This window comes from Sinohyriopsis cumingii, chromosome 4, assembly GCF_028554795.1.
Source record: "Sinohyriopsis cumingii isolate HCF-2022 chromosome 4, ASM2855479v2, whole genome shotgun sequence".
Taxonomy (NCBI): Eukaryota; Metazoa; Mollusca; class Bivalvia; order Unionida; family Unionidae; genus Sinohyriopsis; species Sinohyriopsis cumingii.
The window spans coordinates 76,963,453-76,982,874 of record NC_142964.1 but is presented as its reverse complement, the minus strand read 5'-3'; the positions used below and the strand labels follow the sequence as shown (position 1 = coordinate 76,982,874).

Genomic DNA, 19,422 nt, shown 5'->3' with positions numbered 1-19,422 from the left:
TAAATTAATATAATGATTATGAGCAATATCATTCTTGCATTGTATTAGATTCAAAAATAATTTTTCAGGATGGGCAGAATACATATTCATGTCCTTTGAACTTGATTACAACCAATGAAATTTCCATTTTCTTCTGTCATTGAAATTTGTGTGATAATATGGTTGCTTAAATTTTGGCGTGTTATCATTGAGAGATAACACATGCTTATAGCTCTCAACAAACATCAAAACCAAATCAAGCCTGTTTTATGCTGATTGAGCTCTTCCGACCATAATTAGTTAATCTCTTTAATCCTTTTGGAATTCACAGTCACATTATTACAGGCAGTATTAATGTAAATATACTACACCTGAAGCAAGGTGTGAAAAAAACAAGGGAAAAGGTAATATTTCTCTATAATTTTGACTACACTGGAGAATTCATTGAGTTAATAGAGGCACAGGAGGCACCTCTAATCTTGGAAGAAAAACCTTCCCATCAGGCAATTTCATGCCAAGTGGTAGTATGACACAGATAGCAATCAAATGGAAAACCCTATTTTCAATTTCTCCACAATTGCTGAGCTGTTTATGATCAAACTTGGTACAGTTATTTCTTAGGATATGCTCTGTCAAAATTCTATACAAGGTAGCTCCCATTGTATTATTGTGGCTTCCACAGCACTTGGGTGGAAGAGCTATAGATTACACTTCTATCACATCAGGTGTGGCTATCTGTTGGTAACATATATAAAACAATTGCTAGCATAGGTTGACTTTTTCACCAAAACTCCCGTACCATATCAGTCAGGTGTAAAAGGTTGTGTCTTAACTTGAAAACTGTTCACACTGGCAAAATATGCCACTACACGATCTTGTCCAGCTGAAATTGCTCTAAATAGAAAGAACAGTTAAGCAGAATTCGTTTAATAAAAGTGGATTCATGATCATTCCCACCTTGGAATAGGAACTGTGTTGTAAATGAAGAATGTTACTGTGAGTGCTTCATCTCTTTTAATTCTTTAATGCATGATATTTTTTTTTTTTTTTGGCTTAGGTGGATGACTTGTCACCAGAGACACTGAGGAGGATTATCTCTATTGAGATAACAAATGAAGTTGAGACTTGTGGCATCATCTATCCCACTCCGTCTAACAATTCAAAAAATAGTTGCTCACAGAACAGCTCTATCGAATTGAAGGAGTTCATTTCAGATACATCTGCTTACATAGAGGAATATTTGGACGTTGATCCTAACAGCAGTGTATTAGAGGAAAACTCACTTATTGAAGATAAAAATAAATCTAATTCAGTGGACAATTTGCTTCAGAATGACAAAAATCGATCAAGTTCATTAAATTGTTTAGATGTTCTTCCAGAAGATAAACCCCCAGTTGTTGTTTTAGATTTTCAGGCTGTAATAATGCCAAGACTTAGTGAAGATTTTAAACAGTTGCGTGTACTCGTTGATTTACCCGACAATGAAAATGGGAAAGATCAAAACTCGCCAAAAGAGACATTAGAAGTTAAATTAAAAAATGATGAAGAATCACATGAATCTAAATCTAAAGACGCTAAAGTTAGGAGACCAGACAGATTAATAGTCGAGTTAGAAAATACTAATGCCAAAAGAAAATCATCGACACAGAAAGTTAAAGATCGATTAAATGAAGAAAAACGGGCAGAGTGGCCAAAAGAACGACTCAATAAGGCTGCAAAAGAAGTTTCAAACACGTCTTGTGATGGGAAGTGGAACAAGGACCAAGCAAAGTTTGGAGGCACTGATAGGAAAAGTTTAAAAATAAAGCATGAGAAAAAGAAGAAAAATCATAATAACAAATACAGCAGTGTAGACAATGACAGTCAAGACTTTGACGCCCTTTATCGTCTTCCAACTGAACATCTTACAGGTAGACGTAATCGACACAATAATGACATTCGCAAGAATGTGGAACGACAGTTACGCTTGCATGAGCAATTAAATGAGAGGTTACGGCGTGCTGAACTGGAGAAAGAAAGGTGTATTGGAGCAGTGGGTGGAGTACAAGGTTCACCAGTTGAATGGGAGGAAACAGGTCATCCAGGTGGTCATGGCACTCAAGATGGAAATATCAGTCCTAAGTCCGAACATTCCAGGGAAAGCAGTCCTTCTAGTGATAACAACAGTTTTACACACAGATGGGATAAATAGATCAAAGAAAGAAAGTACTTAGCAAGATCTGAAATGGTTTTTGTTTTAACTTTAAAAATGTATTATATCTGATCCTGTGTTCTCATATCTTTTTTCAGCCACAATAGATAGATGAATGCCATAATAACTGTGATATTTTCCCTTGATAAGCCCTGGAGGCAGCCCTTGTTTGTTGTTTTTTTTCAAAGTGGGTGCGGGCTTGTTAATGGAGCAAGCTTTCTTAATCAGAAGTTTGCCAGAATTGTGTAAAAAAATGGGGAATAGATTTATTGTGGAAGAATATTACTGGGTTTTTGAAAATTACAGGAAGTAAAAATGATACCAGAGTTGAGAAAATGTTTAAAGGTGATCATTCTAATTTAAACTTTTAATTACATGCGAAAAATGCCATAATTTTAGGAACTTGAAACAGACTTTCCATTTTGTTGACAAAGAATTAAGCATATAGAACCTAGACTGGATTGCACAAAGAGAACCTGAATCTGGACTGAAAAATGTAACATTCTGTTTGTGGTTGATTTAATTTAAGTCTGGTATAAGTTTTACTACTCCATTTTCTAGAGTCTGAACAGAAAGGTAAACCTTAAGAATTGTCAAAGCTCAAGCCTAGGTCAAAAAGCCTGAGAATACAGAATCACAGTTTTTGTACCATAATTTTTTGAAAATATACTAGAAATGAGTTACTATCTTGCTCTGCATTAAAGCAGGATTTTGAGCGTAATATTAAGAGGGTTTTGAAAAAGACAGGTCCTTAGTAAAGAACTTTGATTGTTGTCATTAACGTTAGATGAATACATATATGACCTACCTTTATAGTCAAAAAACTGTCAGAGCACAAAACCTGACTCAGATTTGAAAGGCCCAAATTTGCAGTTTGGCATTTACGTAGAGATACAAACAGTAAGGTGGCCCCATGTAGCCAGGTTGTCTAAGGCACTTGCCTTTACAGAGTACATTCATCTCGCCTCTGTTGATTTGTTTTTGACTCTCTGGCTTGGCCGATGTGGGTATGTAAGAAGCTGCAGGTCGGTTGCTCTTCTGAGGGTGTTTCCCCTCCAAGTTCTTCATCCACCAAATATACTGGCCACCAAGTATAGCCTATCATGTGCTGAAAATGGCTTTAAACCCACAAAAACAACAACAGACAGTAAGATTATGATGAAATGTTTACGCTTCAAATATCAATCAATCAGAGTTATAGAAAATCAGTTTCGTTTTAAACATTTTATTTGAGTTCAGTATTGTGATTACAGAGTTTGGTGAATACAGGGTCATTCAGGAATACTATTATTATTTTTGTTATTATTATTATTACTAGGAAAAGTTTGGGAATTTGAAAAATAAATTTTAGGGGGGTCCTTGAGAAGTTATGGAATTTTTCAAAACCTAACTGTTGTGGAAAAGTCATTGAAATTCCGACAATGGAGATCTAGATATTGATAATTGCAAATTTCATTGAGTGCCAAGCACCGATTTAAAAAAGCTTGTTTTGAACACTACACAATTATGATTGATAAATGATGATACTTGAATTTTGTGAAATGACTTTGGAAAAGTCATGGAATTTGTTTTTTGTAAAGTCTGCAGGAACCCTGTATTATGATGTCATTTTGCCCTTTATCTTTGGAAGATAATCATTTCATGATATAATTACATCCAGTGGATGTTTTAATGGATCTCACACATTTTAATGGAACAATCATGTAATCATATTTTTCTTACAGGAAGAATTATTCAGTGCCATCACCAAGTGTTGTGTTCCTCAAATTATGTTACCTTCCATAAATGGCAGGATAAAACCATTGTTTCGCATGATATATTAGGTGTAAAATTGTAGACAGGAGAGAAATGAAGTTTTGAGTGCTTAAATAAGGTTATATTATTGCATGTATGATCCATTTCTATATGTTTCTTCAGTGGATACTATAAAAATACTACATCGATTATAAACAAAATCGAGTGTCATTAATTGTTTGTAGAAAGGAAGATGTACAAGGCCATTAAAAAAATAAGATAGTATATGAGCTACCATGAGGGGTGTAATGATGTTGATTATGTATTGTTATAAGGCCTGTGAAACACTGTATTTAGTCTGGTTTTTTGTGCCTTATTCTAGATGGAATAGTTTAACATACCAAAGGAGTCAAATTTGAAAATTCAAGCCAAGATCATTATAAGCATAGGTAGAATCACAGTACAGTGAACAACAAAAATAAAAATCACAGTACAGTGAACAACAAAAATAAAAATCACAGTACAGTGAATAAAGAAAATAAAACTTGATGTTGAAACACTGAGAGATATTTACCTTATCATGGCAGGCAGCTGATAGGATTTGTTTCCAGTAAGAGACATTAACTGTGAAGAGCACCTAATTTGTGAAAGGACACTACAAAAGTCTTATTTATGCAAACAATAATTAAATCACAATTTATCAGTTGTATCCAGATGTCTCAATAGCTATTAATATTCTTCAGTATCATCTATGTTAGTTTCTTTCAGTGGCAACATGCTGAAAAAGGCTATTCTATCTGAACACTATTTTCCATCAGTGTCAGTAGTTTCTTTCAGTGGCAACATGCTGAAAAAGGCTATTCTATCTGAACACTATTAATGTCAGTAGTTTCTTTCAGTGGCAACATGCTGAAAAAGGCTATTCTATCTGAACACTATTAATGTCAGTAGTTTCTTTCAGTGGCAACATGCTGAAAAAGGCTATTCTATCTGAACACTATTAATGTCAGTAGTTTCTTTCAGTGGCAACATGCTGAAAAAGGCTATTCTATCTGAACACTATTAATGTCAGTAGTTTCTTTCAGTGGCAACAGGCTGAAAAAGGCTATTCTATCTGAACACTATTAATGTCAGTAGTTTCTTTCAGTGGCAACAGGCTGAAAAAGGCTATTCTATCTGAACACTGTGTCCATCAGTGTCAGTAGTTTCTTTCAGTGGCAAAAGGCTGTTCTGTCTGCACACTGTGTCCATCACTGTCAGTAGTTTCTTTCAGTGGCAACAGGCTGAAAAAGGCTATTCTATCTGAACACTATGTTCATCAGTGTCAGTAGTTTCTTTCAGTGGCAAAAGGCTATTCTATCTGAACACTATGTCCATCAATGTCAGTAGTTTCTTTCAGTGGCATTTTGAAACAGACTGTTTCATCTGAACACTAAGTTCATCAGTGTCAATTTTTGTCATGCATTTATACATTGCAGTTGCGTATAATATAGTTTATTTCTAGGAAAATGATTTCAACTTTTAGTATATGGTGACACATGACTTAGTTCAAGATGATGTCAGACAAGAGATACACTGCTGTATTACACATAAGTACGAGCTGTGAAAAGCAACAGGGAGACTTATTTTTTTTAACATGCCTCGTGTACATTCTTGGAAAATATATATCTTGGGTTTTTTCACTATAAGTGACTTTTGCTTTTAATTTAAATAATAACATAGTCCAGGGAACTAGTATGCTTATGATACTTAACAAATTTCCTCTACACATCCCACTACATCAATAATTAAAAGAGTTGTTGGCAGGGCATGTTGCTGTACACCAGGAAAAGGTGCCAGTAGGAACATTCATTTTGGGTTACCAGTAGATGAATCTGTAACTATATTTAAGTCAATTGGTGGATCACAGAAAATGAGATAAGTTTTGATTTGGTGTTTTGTGGCTCAGCAACACTTTGAAGGTTTTATTAGTGTGGAAACTAGTAACATGCCTTGTCCAAGGACACACCACACTAGCCCATCAGGGCTGATCCAGTGGTAGAAACATCATGACAAGCCCAATGCTTTAGCTAATGAACTAGAGTGGCTTACATTTTTATCTATTTATGGCAGAATAACTTTCTGTTTATGGTGAAAGTTCCTAAAGAATAAAATAACGGATGGTGAGATTACAATAATATGAATTTGTAAAGGTTGGTGAGTGAAAACTTTTTTATCGTCAGCCATTAGTCAACCATAATGCTGCAGAGTTAGAAAGGCTAATGATCTTAGACATTATTCAGTGACTCACTTCAAACATTTTTCACAGACATACAAATTGGTGATTTTATTTAAAAATGGGGTTTTAATTATGGTAGTTCTTGCTTGCTTGAAACTGATATAATTTGTGTTTGAGAACATCTGATGCCGTCAATTTTGTTGGACTCTGTATTCATAATTTCACCCTGTGACCCTTAAATTGAGAATATTTTCTTCACCACTATAATGTTTCCAGTATACAGTACTTCTAACTTAGAAAGGAAGAAAAAAAAGACAAATTACTGGTATTTACGTAGGTGGTGCCAGGCTATTTATTAATTTTGCTTTTAATATTTAAGTGCAATTAATTTCAACAAAACGTATGTTTATTTGTGTACATGATGCAAGTGATTGATATAAAGCAATTCACTCACAAAGATAGTAAATTAATGTGTTCCATATATTCTTTTGTGATATAATAGTTCTTATAGACTCTAAGCTAGCTGGTTTTTAGCTGTAATGATCATAGACCAGAGGAGCTTATGGAATGGTCTGTTGCCCATTGTTCATCATCCATCTTCTGTCTCTACTCTAGTACAAGTTTATTATTGCTACTCACCCTAAACTGATTTGAGGGTCGCCTTGAAACTGAACATAACATTCATCTTACGGTCTAGCAACTCCTAAATGGAGCTGTTTGGATATCCAGTCCAGTCACTACATCAGTCATCTTGAAAATATTGTTATCACACCAGTTCTGAATGGAATGTCATTTTGACATTGACGTCTTAAAAATCATTATTGCACCCCTTCTAGATGGTGTTTATGTTGACATGGGGGTTTTCACCAGATGACTTCTTGTGATGTCTAGTTGGTCTTGAGTGAAAACAGGAACCAATCTGATGTACAGTATGGCCTCCACAGTGCTATCAGGAAAATCTTGTTATCTCTTCTCCTCAATAGAAAGTTATATCAACATGGAATTTTCACTAGAAGACTTTTTATGGTATCTGGTTGGTTCAAAATTAAAATGGTGCCAGTATGACCTCCAATACAAGTGTCATGGTGGCCATTTTGAAATTCTGGTTATTGCTACTTCTGTTTGGATGGTCATATTGACATGGCATTTTCACTAAAAACTTCTTGTCACGGTTGGTCCAGTATAAACATGGTGATGTTCTGACCTCCAGTACGACCACAATTGCAGCCATCTTGACTCAAGTTTTTGCTAATAATCAATATTTTCAAATTTTGAGTTCTCACCAACATACTTCTAATGATTGGTTGGTCCTAAATGAAAAAGGTGCCAATCTTAATCCAGTAATGCTGCCACAGCTGCTAGTTTAACAATCGTGTTACTGCTGAAAAATATGATACTGCTTTCAACACATGAATTTTAGGTATTCCTTTTAAGCCAGTAGAGAGCATCAATACCTTCTAGGGACTCATGTTTTTGTTTGTAATAATTGTTGTGCACTTAAATGAACTGTTTTACATTCTGAAATTGTTTTAAGCATGTATATTGCATCTTGTTACCAGCACACCATAAAATATTTTATTTGCTTAAAAATAACATCTTTAGTGAAGACCTGTTGGCTGTAACAGGTTAAGTCCCATAATATCCATGATAGGCATAGATTACTTCCATATACAAAATTACTTGCTGTCAGAACTAATGTTTTCCAACAGTGTTTTTTGTTATAGCAAAGAAATGCTGTACTTATTATGTATATTTGATAAACATTTGCAACCAATAATGTCCATTTCATGATGTTTTTTAGTAACATCAATATTTACCTATACCACCTCAAATCAAAATGTCTCAGTTTAGTAAATGACTATACTGTGTGCTTTCAGATTTACCAATGTACATCAGCACTGGCCTAGCTAGGGTACTTATTATATATCTCTAGGACATATTAAAAAGAAGTGAGGAGTGCATAAAAGCATGCTTTGCACTTAATTTTGTCAGAAATGTTCATGCATATGAATTCATGACTATGCCTAGCTGTGGCCTAATTAATAGTCACACACCTGCAAATTAAGGTGTATCAGTGATTATGAATAAACCCATTAATCACTCTTTTGAATTTGATAATTAATTAAACGTTTGTTTACAAAATGATAAAATATGAATAATTATCTGCATAATTTCAGGATCATTTTATAATACATTTTGTAATGCAGCTGTTTAATTTGGCATCATTTTGGTAGTATAAGGTGGCTAATCTACTCATGACTTTTTTTGGGACTAAAGTAAGCTAAATGAATGTGCAAAATTAATATCAGCCAGAGTAAAAGAAGGAACTTTGATTTTTGATGCAATGCATCTTTAACTCTTTGTCACTTTATTTTGGGAAGAATTAAAGGCATCATCTGGAGCCCCAAGTGACAGAGTGTTCTAAGGCAATCGCCTTTACATATCACTGACATCTCACCTCTCTGCAAGGGTTCAAGGCTCAGGGTCAGCCAACATGGATATGTGAGAAAGTTTGCCAGCAATTTCCTGTGAGTTAATGGTTCTTCCTGAGGTTTTCCCATGTTTTTCCTCCTCCAGTTATACTGGCTGCCATGTATAGCCTATTATGTGCTGAAAAATGGTGCTAAACCCACAGCAACTTTAAAGGCATTGTACATTTGTGTCTTCATTATTTATGCAAACTTGAATCCATCCCAAAGCTCAGGGACATGCCAAAATCCATCCTAAATGCTGCCATGTCAAACAGTCCTCCAAGATTGAGGTCACAAAAATTCTGATAGCAAACATAAGATTAAAATTTAATAGGGAGTTTTTTTTGTGCTACTTAAAGGGGACCTTTCTGTGTGCTACTGGTTTTTGACAAGAACACTGTTTAAAAGAAAACTTTAGTAACTTTTGTTGGCTATTTACATGTATATAGTTTGAGTTTCCTCTGACTGTGTATCAATACCTGGCCTTAAGGTTGATAGGGGATCAGAGAGGTACAGGTCTCTGTATCAGTTCTTGGACTTAAGGTTGATACAGGGTCAGTGTGGTACAAGTCTTTGTATTTATACGTGGCCTAAGACTGATACAGGGTCAGGTACAAGTCTTGTTAACAGTAAGTTTGCCAGCCAATAATGTACCATATCCATCATGTTTTGCTAGCAACAATCATGCAGGAAAATGCCATAACATATTTGAATAATGAGACTTTTAACAAGCCATGTTTTCTTCCATTTTGTGTCAAGCAATATGAGCATTACAGCTCTTCATCATTCATAACTTTTCCAAAGATTGATTAGTTAACCATGCATTATCAGCATTACATTAGCAAAGTCAATTACATATAATATTTATGATGGCATAACCAAATTAGATGTTAGTAAATCAGAAAACTCAGTACAGGTATTCTTGTCATAACACACTTTTGAAAAATTTGACAAAAATATGACAAATGTACATTTCCATAGTTCCATGTCATTACAGTGCCATGGCTTCAGAGATTCCTGCTATAAATCATATCAGAAATTCTGACATTCACTTTTGTCAGAAATTTCATGGGAAAATAATTATCAAATCAAATCAAGCTAAAAGCTATTTAAAGTAACTTGCCATTTTGTAAAATATTAATTAGTAAAACAGTTCATGCAGTTAACTACCTATCTCACATGAAGCTGTCAGTATTGTAGGTTTTTAAACAGTGTCTGTGCCTAGAAACATGGAAGTCCAGTGCATACAGAACTTTAGAGACTCAGGTAAAAATGGTTGTTATAACAAGCTTTTGTTGGTGACATAAAATTATTACAATCTTTTGCTAATTAAAATAGTATTTTATGGAAATATTTTAAAAAGAGTTTGTCTTGTTTTTCAGACTCAGGTGAAAATATTTGTCTTAAATCTTTTGTACAGTATATTCATTGGAACAAAGTTTTTATATAATTTGTTAATGCTTTCACTATTGTATGGCTACTTTTGATGTACAGCAAATAATAGATTCTGATCTGCAAAGACATTACGATAAGGCAAACCTGGTTCATTGTTGTTTTTGATTATAGTATATAATAAATGTCGTATTTATTGTAATAGAATCCTCCTTCTATTAAATGCCAATCCCATTTGGAAATTGCACCACCCCTCAGGACGTCTATGAGAATAACTATGGTATGTAAGTGCTGTTCATTATTTAGCCATGTGAGTGTGTTTTGGATTTTAATGTAGCTTTAAAAAAGTTTCAGTTATCTCGTAACGATATCTGCAGTGTGACAGTTTATAGTGATGTCTAACACTGGGGCATCATGCCGCAGACATGTAGCATGTTGTCCCACCCAGTCATATTATCCTTACACCAGGCCAACCAGTCCTAATACTGACCTTTTAATGCAGAGCACCAAGCAAGGCAGCTGTTAGTACCATTTTTATTATAAGTCTTTGTTATGACTCTGCCAGGGATCAAACCTGCATCCAAGGCAGCTGTTCTAACCACTAGGGCATCAGAGCAGTCATATTGCCATGTGAGAAAAGACCTTGTTTATTTGTACAGTAAACCTTAGGCCTAGTTCTATTCATTTTTGAGTTCCAACTATGTGCCATGAGTTACAATCAAACCAAGTTTATTATTCAACTAATGTGACACAAAAAACAGAGTTTGTAATTATACTTTGTGAAATGAGTAACAATTAACCCAAGCTTGTAAAGATACTATATGACATGAGTAACAATTAAGCCAAGTTTATTATTCAGCTAATGTGACACAAAAAACAGAGTTTGTAATTACATGTATACTTTGTGAAATGAGTAACAATTAACCCAAGCTTGTAAAGATACTATATGACATGAGTAACAATTAAGCCAAGTTTATTATTCAACTAATGTGACACAGAAAACAGAGTTTGTAATTATACTTTGTGAAATGAGTAACAATTAACCCAAGCTTGTAAAGATACTATATGACATGAGTAACAATTAAGCCAAGTTTGTAATTCTTCTGTGATAAAGCAATGGAATTGAGTAATTCTGCTTTGTGACATAAGTAACAATCAAACCAATTGAATATATGTATATATACTATGTGACACAAGTTCTGTCTATACTTGCTTAGAAGTCAACAGTATTTACTAAAAATTAGATTTGTGCGAAGTAGAGGTCGTCTTTCTAGTGCGGCATATAAAAACACTTGATAAATATAGGGATAATATTGGAAAATCTTGATGTTTGCTGTGTTTGAATTATGTCAGTTCAAATATTTTGATGTTTCCATGCCACTGTTCCCATCCATAAATGCATATGTGGTATGCACTGTCTTTATGTTTCACTTTGGTATTCCTTGAACGATACTTGTATCAACATTTGTTTATTTGAAAATGTGGAATAAAATATTACTTGCTGCAAAGTAAAGTGTCCATGAATGTTTACCATTGGTATTATTAGTAAATATATTGCTTCCATTTTTAGGTCTGAACAATTCATATTTGTATTATATTTTCTGTTTTGCTGTATAAATACTGTGTTTGATGCAATAAAAGGTTTTATTTGATTTATATTTGCCATTTACATAAGCCAGATATTATTCCCAAGTGATATTTCCTAAGTTATTTGTTAGTACAAGTGGGCATCTCGTGGGTCGGTGGTTCTTCCCCGAGTTTTCCAGGGCTCTTTCTCCATTTATACTGGCCACCATGTATAGCCTATCTTATGCTGAAAAATGGCGTTAAACCCTAGAATAACAACAACAAGTACAAGTGGGCCAGTAAGCCACTGTTAAAGCAACACCCACTTTGTTTCTCCAGTTCACAAACCTTTAATCTGGCTGCAAATCAGACTTGTGTAGTGCAAGTAAAGTCCTATTGGATGTCTTACCTTAATCCTTTGGTTCATAAAGGCAGCACCATTTTCATTTTCTAAATTGACAACCCTATAATTTTGCCTCTAATGTTTGATACTTAGTCATTGTTGAGTTGGGTCCTACATTCAGTTAACAAAGGGTGCTTATTTGAACTCCCTTGAATCATGTTACACAATTGACACCTGTTCATTTGTGGCATATCCTTTCATGGATTTCACAGACTGTATGGTTAAAGTGTCCTTTACAGAGTATAAGTTCAGTCTCCACATAAGCACCTGCCAGATGACATTAAGGACATATTCAGAGTCTGATGATGTTTATGATGACCAGATGATGATGGATGATTTGAGAATAATCAGAGTCTGATGATGTTTATGATGATGGATGATTTGAGAATACTCAGTCTGATGATGTTTATGATGACCAGGTCCAGATGATGATGGATGATTTGAGAATAATCAGTCTGATGATGTTTATGATGACCAGGTCCAGATGATGATGGATGATTTGAGAATACTCAGTCTGATGATGTTTATGATGACCAGGTCCAGATGATGATGGATGATTTGAGAATAATCAGAGTCTGATGATATTTATGATGACCAGATGATGGATGATTTGAGAATAATCAGAGTCTGATGATGTTTATGATGACCAGATGATGATGGGTGATTTGAGAACTTTATTTCATGAGTAACATGATCAGGATGATTTCTTGAGTATTAAATCAGAGCGCATTCAACAGTAGCTTTATTGGACACTATGAATTACAGGGAGCTGAAATTTACTTTCATTATTTTGTTGTAAAATTTAAGAAGTTAAGATAATATGGAATCTTGTGAATCAGCTCATTCTGGACTTGTGTCTTTATACTGGTTTGTGACCTACAATGGAATTCACAGATTTATCAAAATGTAAGTTGTGAAAATATTTGTGACCTATTCCACTTAATAATATAATTGTGTTTCTTATGCTGGTCTCATCTGTATTTCCCCACCCTTCTGTGTCTCCATCCAGTTTGGCTTGTTTAATTATCCAGAGTTCAATTCTGACTCACTGACAATGAGACATCCCTTACTGATGGATCTGGCTTTCAAACAAAAAACCTGACTTACAGAGGGTCAAAGAGTATTTTGCTTTTGCAGCCCTAAAAAAGAAGGGGGAGGAGGCCGTCAATTTACAGTCAAGCTCTCTTTTAAACTTGTTCATACAGTAATGAACCAGATTAGTAATTCAAGTACAATACATGAGTAACCATTAATCCAAATGTAAGTCTACAATGTGACACAAATAACAATGGAACCAGGTTTGTAATTCTACACTGTAGTACTAGTAACAATAAAAAAAACTGAGTAATAGTACTATGTGACATGAGTAACAGTAGAACAAAGTGAATACTTTTACTATGTGACATGAGTAACAGTAGAACAAAGTGAATAGTTTACTATGTGACATGAGTAACAGTAGAACAAAGTGAATAGTTTACTATGTGACATGAGTAACAGTAGAACAAAGTGAATAGTTCTACTAATTGACATGAGTAACAGTAGAACAAAGTGAATAGTTCTACTATGTGACATGAGTAACAATTAAACAAAGTGAAATAATAATAATAATAGCAAAGATTTTATTTAGAGAAGGTAACTCGGTTAGTTACAGAACTAATCTACCTTGAGGCCTTCTGTTATATACAATATATACAGTATAGAAAACATGATGTGAAGAATCTGACTTGATGCTAAATAAGTAATTTTAAAAATCAAAGTATCAAGCCCTGGAACATATGCACAGGCATCTGTGAACACATAAACGTACATGTATATAAAATATCATCCTGTATTCAAAAATTCAACTGTAAAAAATGATGCAAAATTACAGAAAAGCAAGCAGTGTTTATTGTACTCGAACTGTTCAGTTGTCTAAAGATTTCATGCATTTGTAAGTCGATGATGAAAAGAAGAAATGCTAGGAGCCTGCCTCATGTCACTGGGAATGTTGTTCAATACCAGTGGACCAGTATATTGAAAACTCTTTTTTAAACGATTCCTTCTTTAGCCTTTGTATAATGTAATTTTTACTTCTTATGGACCTTAAATTTGGAGTACCAACAGCATCTTTTTGTGAAAGATATTGCTTAGACACGAATGGCTTTTCTGGATACTTTACACATTCATTTGGCCTTTCTAAAAAATATTCTTTCATGTGTTGTTAAAACCTTTATATTATTCACTGCATCCTGGAAATTGTCTATACGTTGATCTAGAATTAAATGGCAAGCCCTCTTTTGGAGTCTTAAAAGCATTGTTATATTTGAATTAGAGGTATTACCCCAAATTACATCACAGTAGTCCAGATATGGTTGAATACAACTTCTATAAAAGATGACCCTATACTGAAGAGGAATGAATGTTTTGATTTTCCTCAATAGCCAAAGATAAGAATTAACCTTTTTGAAACAAGTCTAATGTGTATAGACCAAGTAAGATTGTTATCTATGAATACACCAAGAATTTTATCATGAGAGGTCATATTAAGACTCACATTATCAAATAGAACCTGGAGTTTGTCACTATCTAGCCTTCCTCGTTTTTGTTGTGTTGTACCTAGTAGGGCTTTCATTTTTTTCTGTATTTATGATCATCCTGTTTTCCTTGCACCATACTTGAAGTCTGTTGAGAGTTCTTGTAAGTTATTTTCAAGTACCGTTTTGGTTTAACCCATCTCAGACAGTGTAGCATCATCTACATAGAGGACAGTGGAAGAAAATGAAGTTACAATCTTAAGAGGTAAGTCATTGATAAATAGAATGAATAACAGAGCAACCCTTTGGTACTCCACATATTGTTACTTTGAGAAAGTTGACCATTTAAAGATCCTTTTTGCACTCTATCGATTAAGTAAGAAAGTAAACCAGTTTAGGGAGTTTTCACTGCATTGATAGATTTTTTGTTTTCAAGCAAAATTTCATAGTCTACAAGATCAAAAGCTTTACGAAAATCAACCATAATAGTGCCTACCATTTCTCCTTGATCTAAAGCTTTCAGCCATTTATCAATCAAAGATACAAGTGCAGTTTCACAGGAGTGATTCTGGCGAAAACCAGACTGATTATCATGAACAAGATCATAAGTGTTCAAATAGTTGAGAAAAGAATCATGTACATGTTTTTCTAGCAATTTGGAGAGACAAGGAAGGAGAGAGACGGGTCTATAGTTATTTACATCATCTTTTGCTCCTGCTTTATGCAGTGGTATGACCTTTGCAGTTTTCCATGTTTGTGAGATATTTTTAAAGTCTCGGCTTTTGCTATTATATAATTCTCATCATCATGGCAGACCAAGTACAAATTAATCTTACCACTAATGAGAGAGCCACGTGCTAGCAGCTCGATGTGAGACAATTGATTTAATGACATAACATTTCTTTAGCTCATCATCAACTGTGATCTTTGTGTATTTATTCTGTGATATTGGGTTGTAAAGATTATCAACAGCATCAGAAAGTGAGTCTGTAACCCAGGTAAGCTTACTAAAATAATCTGAATTTTCTATGCGAACCAGAGACAATTTATCTTATTTATGTTTTTGAAATACGTGCTGTGCTTTTCATTGCCAAGCATAATTGTCATATGCTTACCTTGGAAAAGAAATCTTTCCATCTTTAACATGGTATCTTCCATATTTTATATTTCATGCAAAATTTTACTATCCTTATTTTTACACATAATTTTACTATCTATATTTTTTAAATCTGCACAAAATTTACTGGGTATTGTATTTTTTTTTTATTTCACAGCTCTGTTTGGTATATCAACAAGCAAATAGTCTTTGACACATAGTTCCTGTATCACATCTAGCATAATAAGCTTCTCACCATGCAGTTTGAAGTTAATTAAGAATTTTGTTGTAGGTAGCTTTTGCTAATTTACACAGAGTATATTTATTTTCATATTTAGACTCGATTTTTTTTGTTTATTGCTGATAGAGCTATACCTACCCCTGACACTATAAGGAGTAATCGATTTGCGGTTCCGCTAGCTGATACGATTCTTGATGTTGTTGGTATCATTGGAAGGTAATTCAACATCCTTATTGTTTTACTGTAATATTTTCTTGCTTGCCTGGCGCTGTAAAGGTTTCTTTAATGATCATATTTATAGTATTTGATGAGCTCAGCCCTATCATTGTCTGACAGACCTGATGATATGTGGTTGAAATAAATACTTTTTATGAAATTGTTTTGGTAATTATTTTAAAGCCGTAGTAAAAGTATTTTTCAGCAGAAGCCTTACTGATCAGAGCACAAAATTTATTATTGACAGGGTCAGCAAGAAAATCTCTGAACTTATAATACACTTCAGATGAGATCTTATTATATCTGCTATCTGTTAAGACTTGATGATCTGAGGATGGAAATGGAGGATCCAAATTTGTTTTTGTCATTATAACTAACAACATAACTGTCCCAGCTTAAAATTTTTAAGTACTAGATGCTGCCAGAGAATTGCATATGATGTTGCAAAACTTAAAAGTCAGCAAATATCTGGTTGCTCTATATTTATGTCGTTGAAACGTAGGTTTAGGCATCTTGCAATCAGCTCTTTGATATTTCTGTATTTTGCTTCTATCAGTAACTTTCCAGTTTTTTTTATAGTTTTTAATGCAATTTTTTAGAACGGTTTTATGTTTCACAAGTTTCATCAATACTAGGTTTTACAGTTGTAATTTAATCAAGCTCCTGCTAAAATATGTCTCGTTCAACATCATCATATGACTCAATCCAATGCTCAACAATCCAATGCTCAATATCTGATACTGCGTTTAGTGCAGCGTTAATGTGATATATGTCATATTTTTTTATCGCCGGTGAGAGAGTCAATTAGAATTAGATATGCTGTTGTTAGCTGGTTGGTGTCAGCACTTATATCTATTATTTCTAACAGCTTTTTTATCATAGTAGTCCGTACCTAGCATACAAAATACTTGACGTTTAGCAGACGTGTTTTTGAACTTATAATTTTTAAGAAATTTTGTGTTTCATTTTTTCAACTAGTTTGTCAAGCTCGTCATGAATCATTTTTGGTCGCTCTTGCTCTGGTTTCTTATCACCATGATTTTTTTAAAAATAAGGTTATATTTGTCAATTGTCAAAACATTTTCTTTATTTAGCTCAAACAGTGTTTATATTTATCACAAAATCATTCAACCTTTAATCGCCGTTCCTCGCACTCACTTTCAGGACAGTATTTGCAAATTATATCAAAGTCTCTGATAGCGAATCTCAGCTGAAGGCCTCTCATTCCTGAAACTCTGGCATAGTTGTCACTATTCTCAGTTAAACCGGGTGAACCTAGAGTTAAATTTTCATTCGAGCAATTATGTTGACCACTCTTGCTTCCTCAAAACTCTCTGGGACTAGCTGATCAACAGCAGGTATTTTGATCTCCGTTTTCGGTTTAGTATAAAATTATAAAACTTTTGCGACCCTGATCGATGGAGGATCAACAGACATTATATATTACAATTACATTAAGTCACAGCATGCTAGCATGCTAGACCTATACTTGGCCATCGAGTGTATATATCTAAAACATCGTCAAACCTGGAAAATGATCTTTTGTTCTGGAAACAAAAATACGAGGACTTGTTGACAGTAACTCCAGGATCAAGTGTAAATTGCAGAGAAACAAACATTCGATGCCTTATACAGCGCAGTCCATTCCAAATCACCATTCGATCCTTCTAATTGTTAGTTATCAATTCGTGTGACACCAACATTTGATCGACCTCGTAGTTGAAATTTCCAAATCGCAACAGCTACTGGACACTGTAGATATTTCTACGTTTGAGATCCACTCTAACGAAAATGCATATCTTGGCTTATTTTCAGAATAATGACTTGACGCACTTGCAGTAAAACCCCAACCATTATGTATAGCATCGGCGAGATGTGGAATATGACTAACGCTATTTTTAGCCCATTTTGTACAAACACCAATCGCAAGCAAATGGGTAACATTGTCCACGTATATGTACTGTTCATTGACAAAATCAAATGCAGAAACAGGTACATACGTATAAGTTTTATTATTAGCAGCCATATCGATCGCACCTGTAACCGTGCCTCTGAACTTTTTTCAGATAATTGGCATCTACAGCAGTAATTACACAAGCTGATGCTGCACTTATCTCAGCATCCAAGTACAGTTTACTGGTAAGATCAAATGGGGCAACTTGAATATAAATCGTTGCTATTGTATTCAACCCCGTGTTTAACGTACCTGTCATTGTATCACTGGATTTTGCTACTCGTGATGTAATATTTATTGTTATCATATCGTCGACGTAATTCTTATTTGTTAAATCTGATGTTACTGATGGAATTGCCGTAGTTATTATCTTGTGCGATCCCATGTCCAGATTTTCCGACCAGAGTGTCAAAGGAATTTATCACAACGGTGTCATGGACAAACTTGACATTTGTTATAAAATTGTTATTGGTCACGGTTGTGTTATCAATCAAGTTGAGTATTAAATATTAATTTCCCACCCATATCTATATTTCCAGCCATCATCCCACCAGTTATTGAAAACTTGTTATTATCGACTGTGCTAAGTTGTGCATACCTTACTGCTTGTGAGTTATTTATGTTAGCAGGGGGGTATTCTGTTTGCAAATTTACTATTTTTCTTCCGCTCATGTTGATATTTGCAGTAATTTTCCCACCAGTTATTGACAGCTTGCTGTTGCTGACTGTGCTAAGTTGTGCGAAGCTTATGGCTTGTGAATTATCCACGTTGACAGGTGGAGATGTTGCATCAAGGTCTAGTACTCTCTGACCTGACATACTTAAGTTACCTGTCGTATCTCCCAATTTTTTTAGATAGTTTGTTAAACCTGCTCCAGCCGTAGCTTTTCTTTTATCTTCTGCCGAGCTGTCAATTAACGTACAACGTCCCAAATGTTGTGTAATAGCTCATTCTTAGTATTACCGCGAGATAAAATGTTATGAATAGCTAGTATAGAATGAGCATAATCAGCTTTGACACGGAGCGATAAATGAAACATCATAACCACGACCTATTGGACTGCCAATATCTGACGGTAGGACGAACTGGATCGGGCAAAACTAATCTTTTGATGAACCTATTACTTAATGACCTCTTCAACTACGATCGAATTTTTATCTACATGATCAATCCACAGCAGGATAAATTCGAGCGGCTTTGAAAATACAATGAAAAACTGAATAATGAATTTGGCGCCGGCGGTGATATATTTATCATAAAACAAGCCAAAGATTTAATTCCTGTTACTGACCTAGATTCTGACGAGGATAAAATAATTGTCTTTGATGACATTGTGCTAAGCAATGCAGAGATGAGTAAGATAAAATCTTATTTTTCATTATCGCGTGAAAGAAAATGTAATGCAGTCTATTTGTCACAAGGATTATATAAGGTAGATCGATTTATT

The 19,422-nt window shown here is 34.4% G+C and overlaps 1 protein-coding gene across 1 annotated transcript in view; it reads left to right on the top strand.

Annotated features, from left to right (window-relative positions):
- LOC149801490 (uncharacterized) overlaps nucleotides 1-11,641 on the top strand; it is a 50,635-nt gene extending 38,994 nt beyond the window's left edge. Inside the window, exon 6 of the mRNA XM_089955656.1 lies at nucleotides 1,037-11,641. Within this exon, the coding sequence (XP_089811782.1) occupies nucleotides 1,037-2,170 (1,134 nt within the window). The 3' untranslated portion in view covers nucleotides 2,171-11,641. The remainder of the gene's footprint in view (nucleotides 1-1,036) is intronic.
- The last annotated feature ends 7,781 nt before the right edge of the window (nucleotides 11,642-19,422 follow it).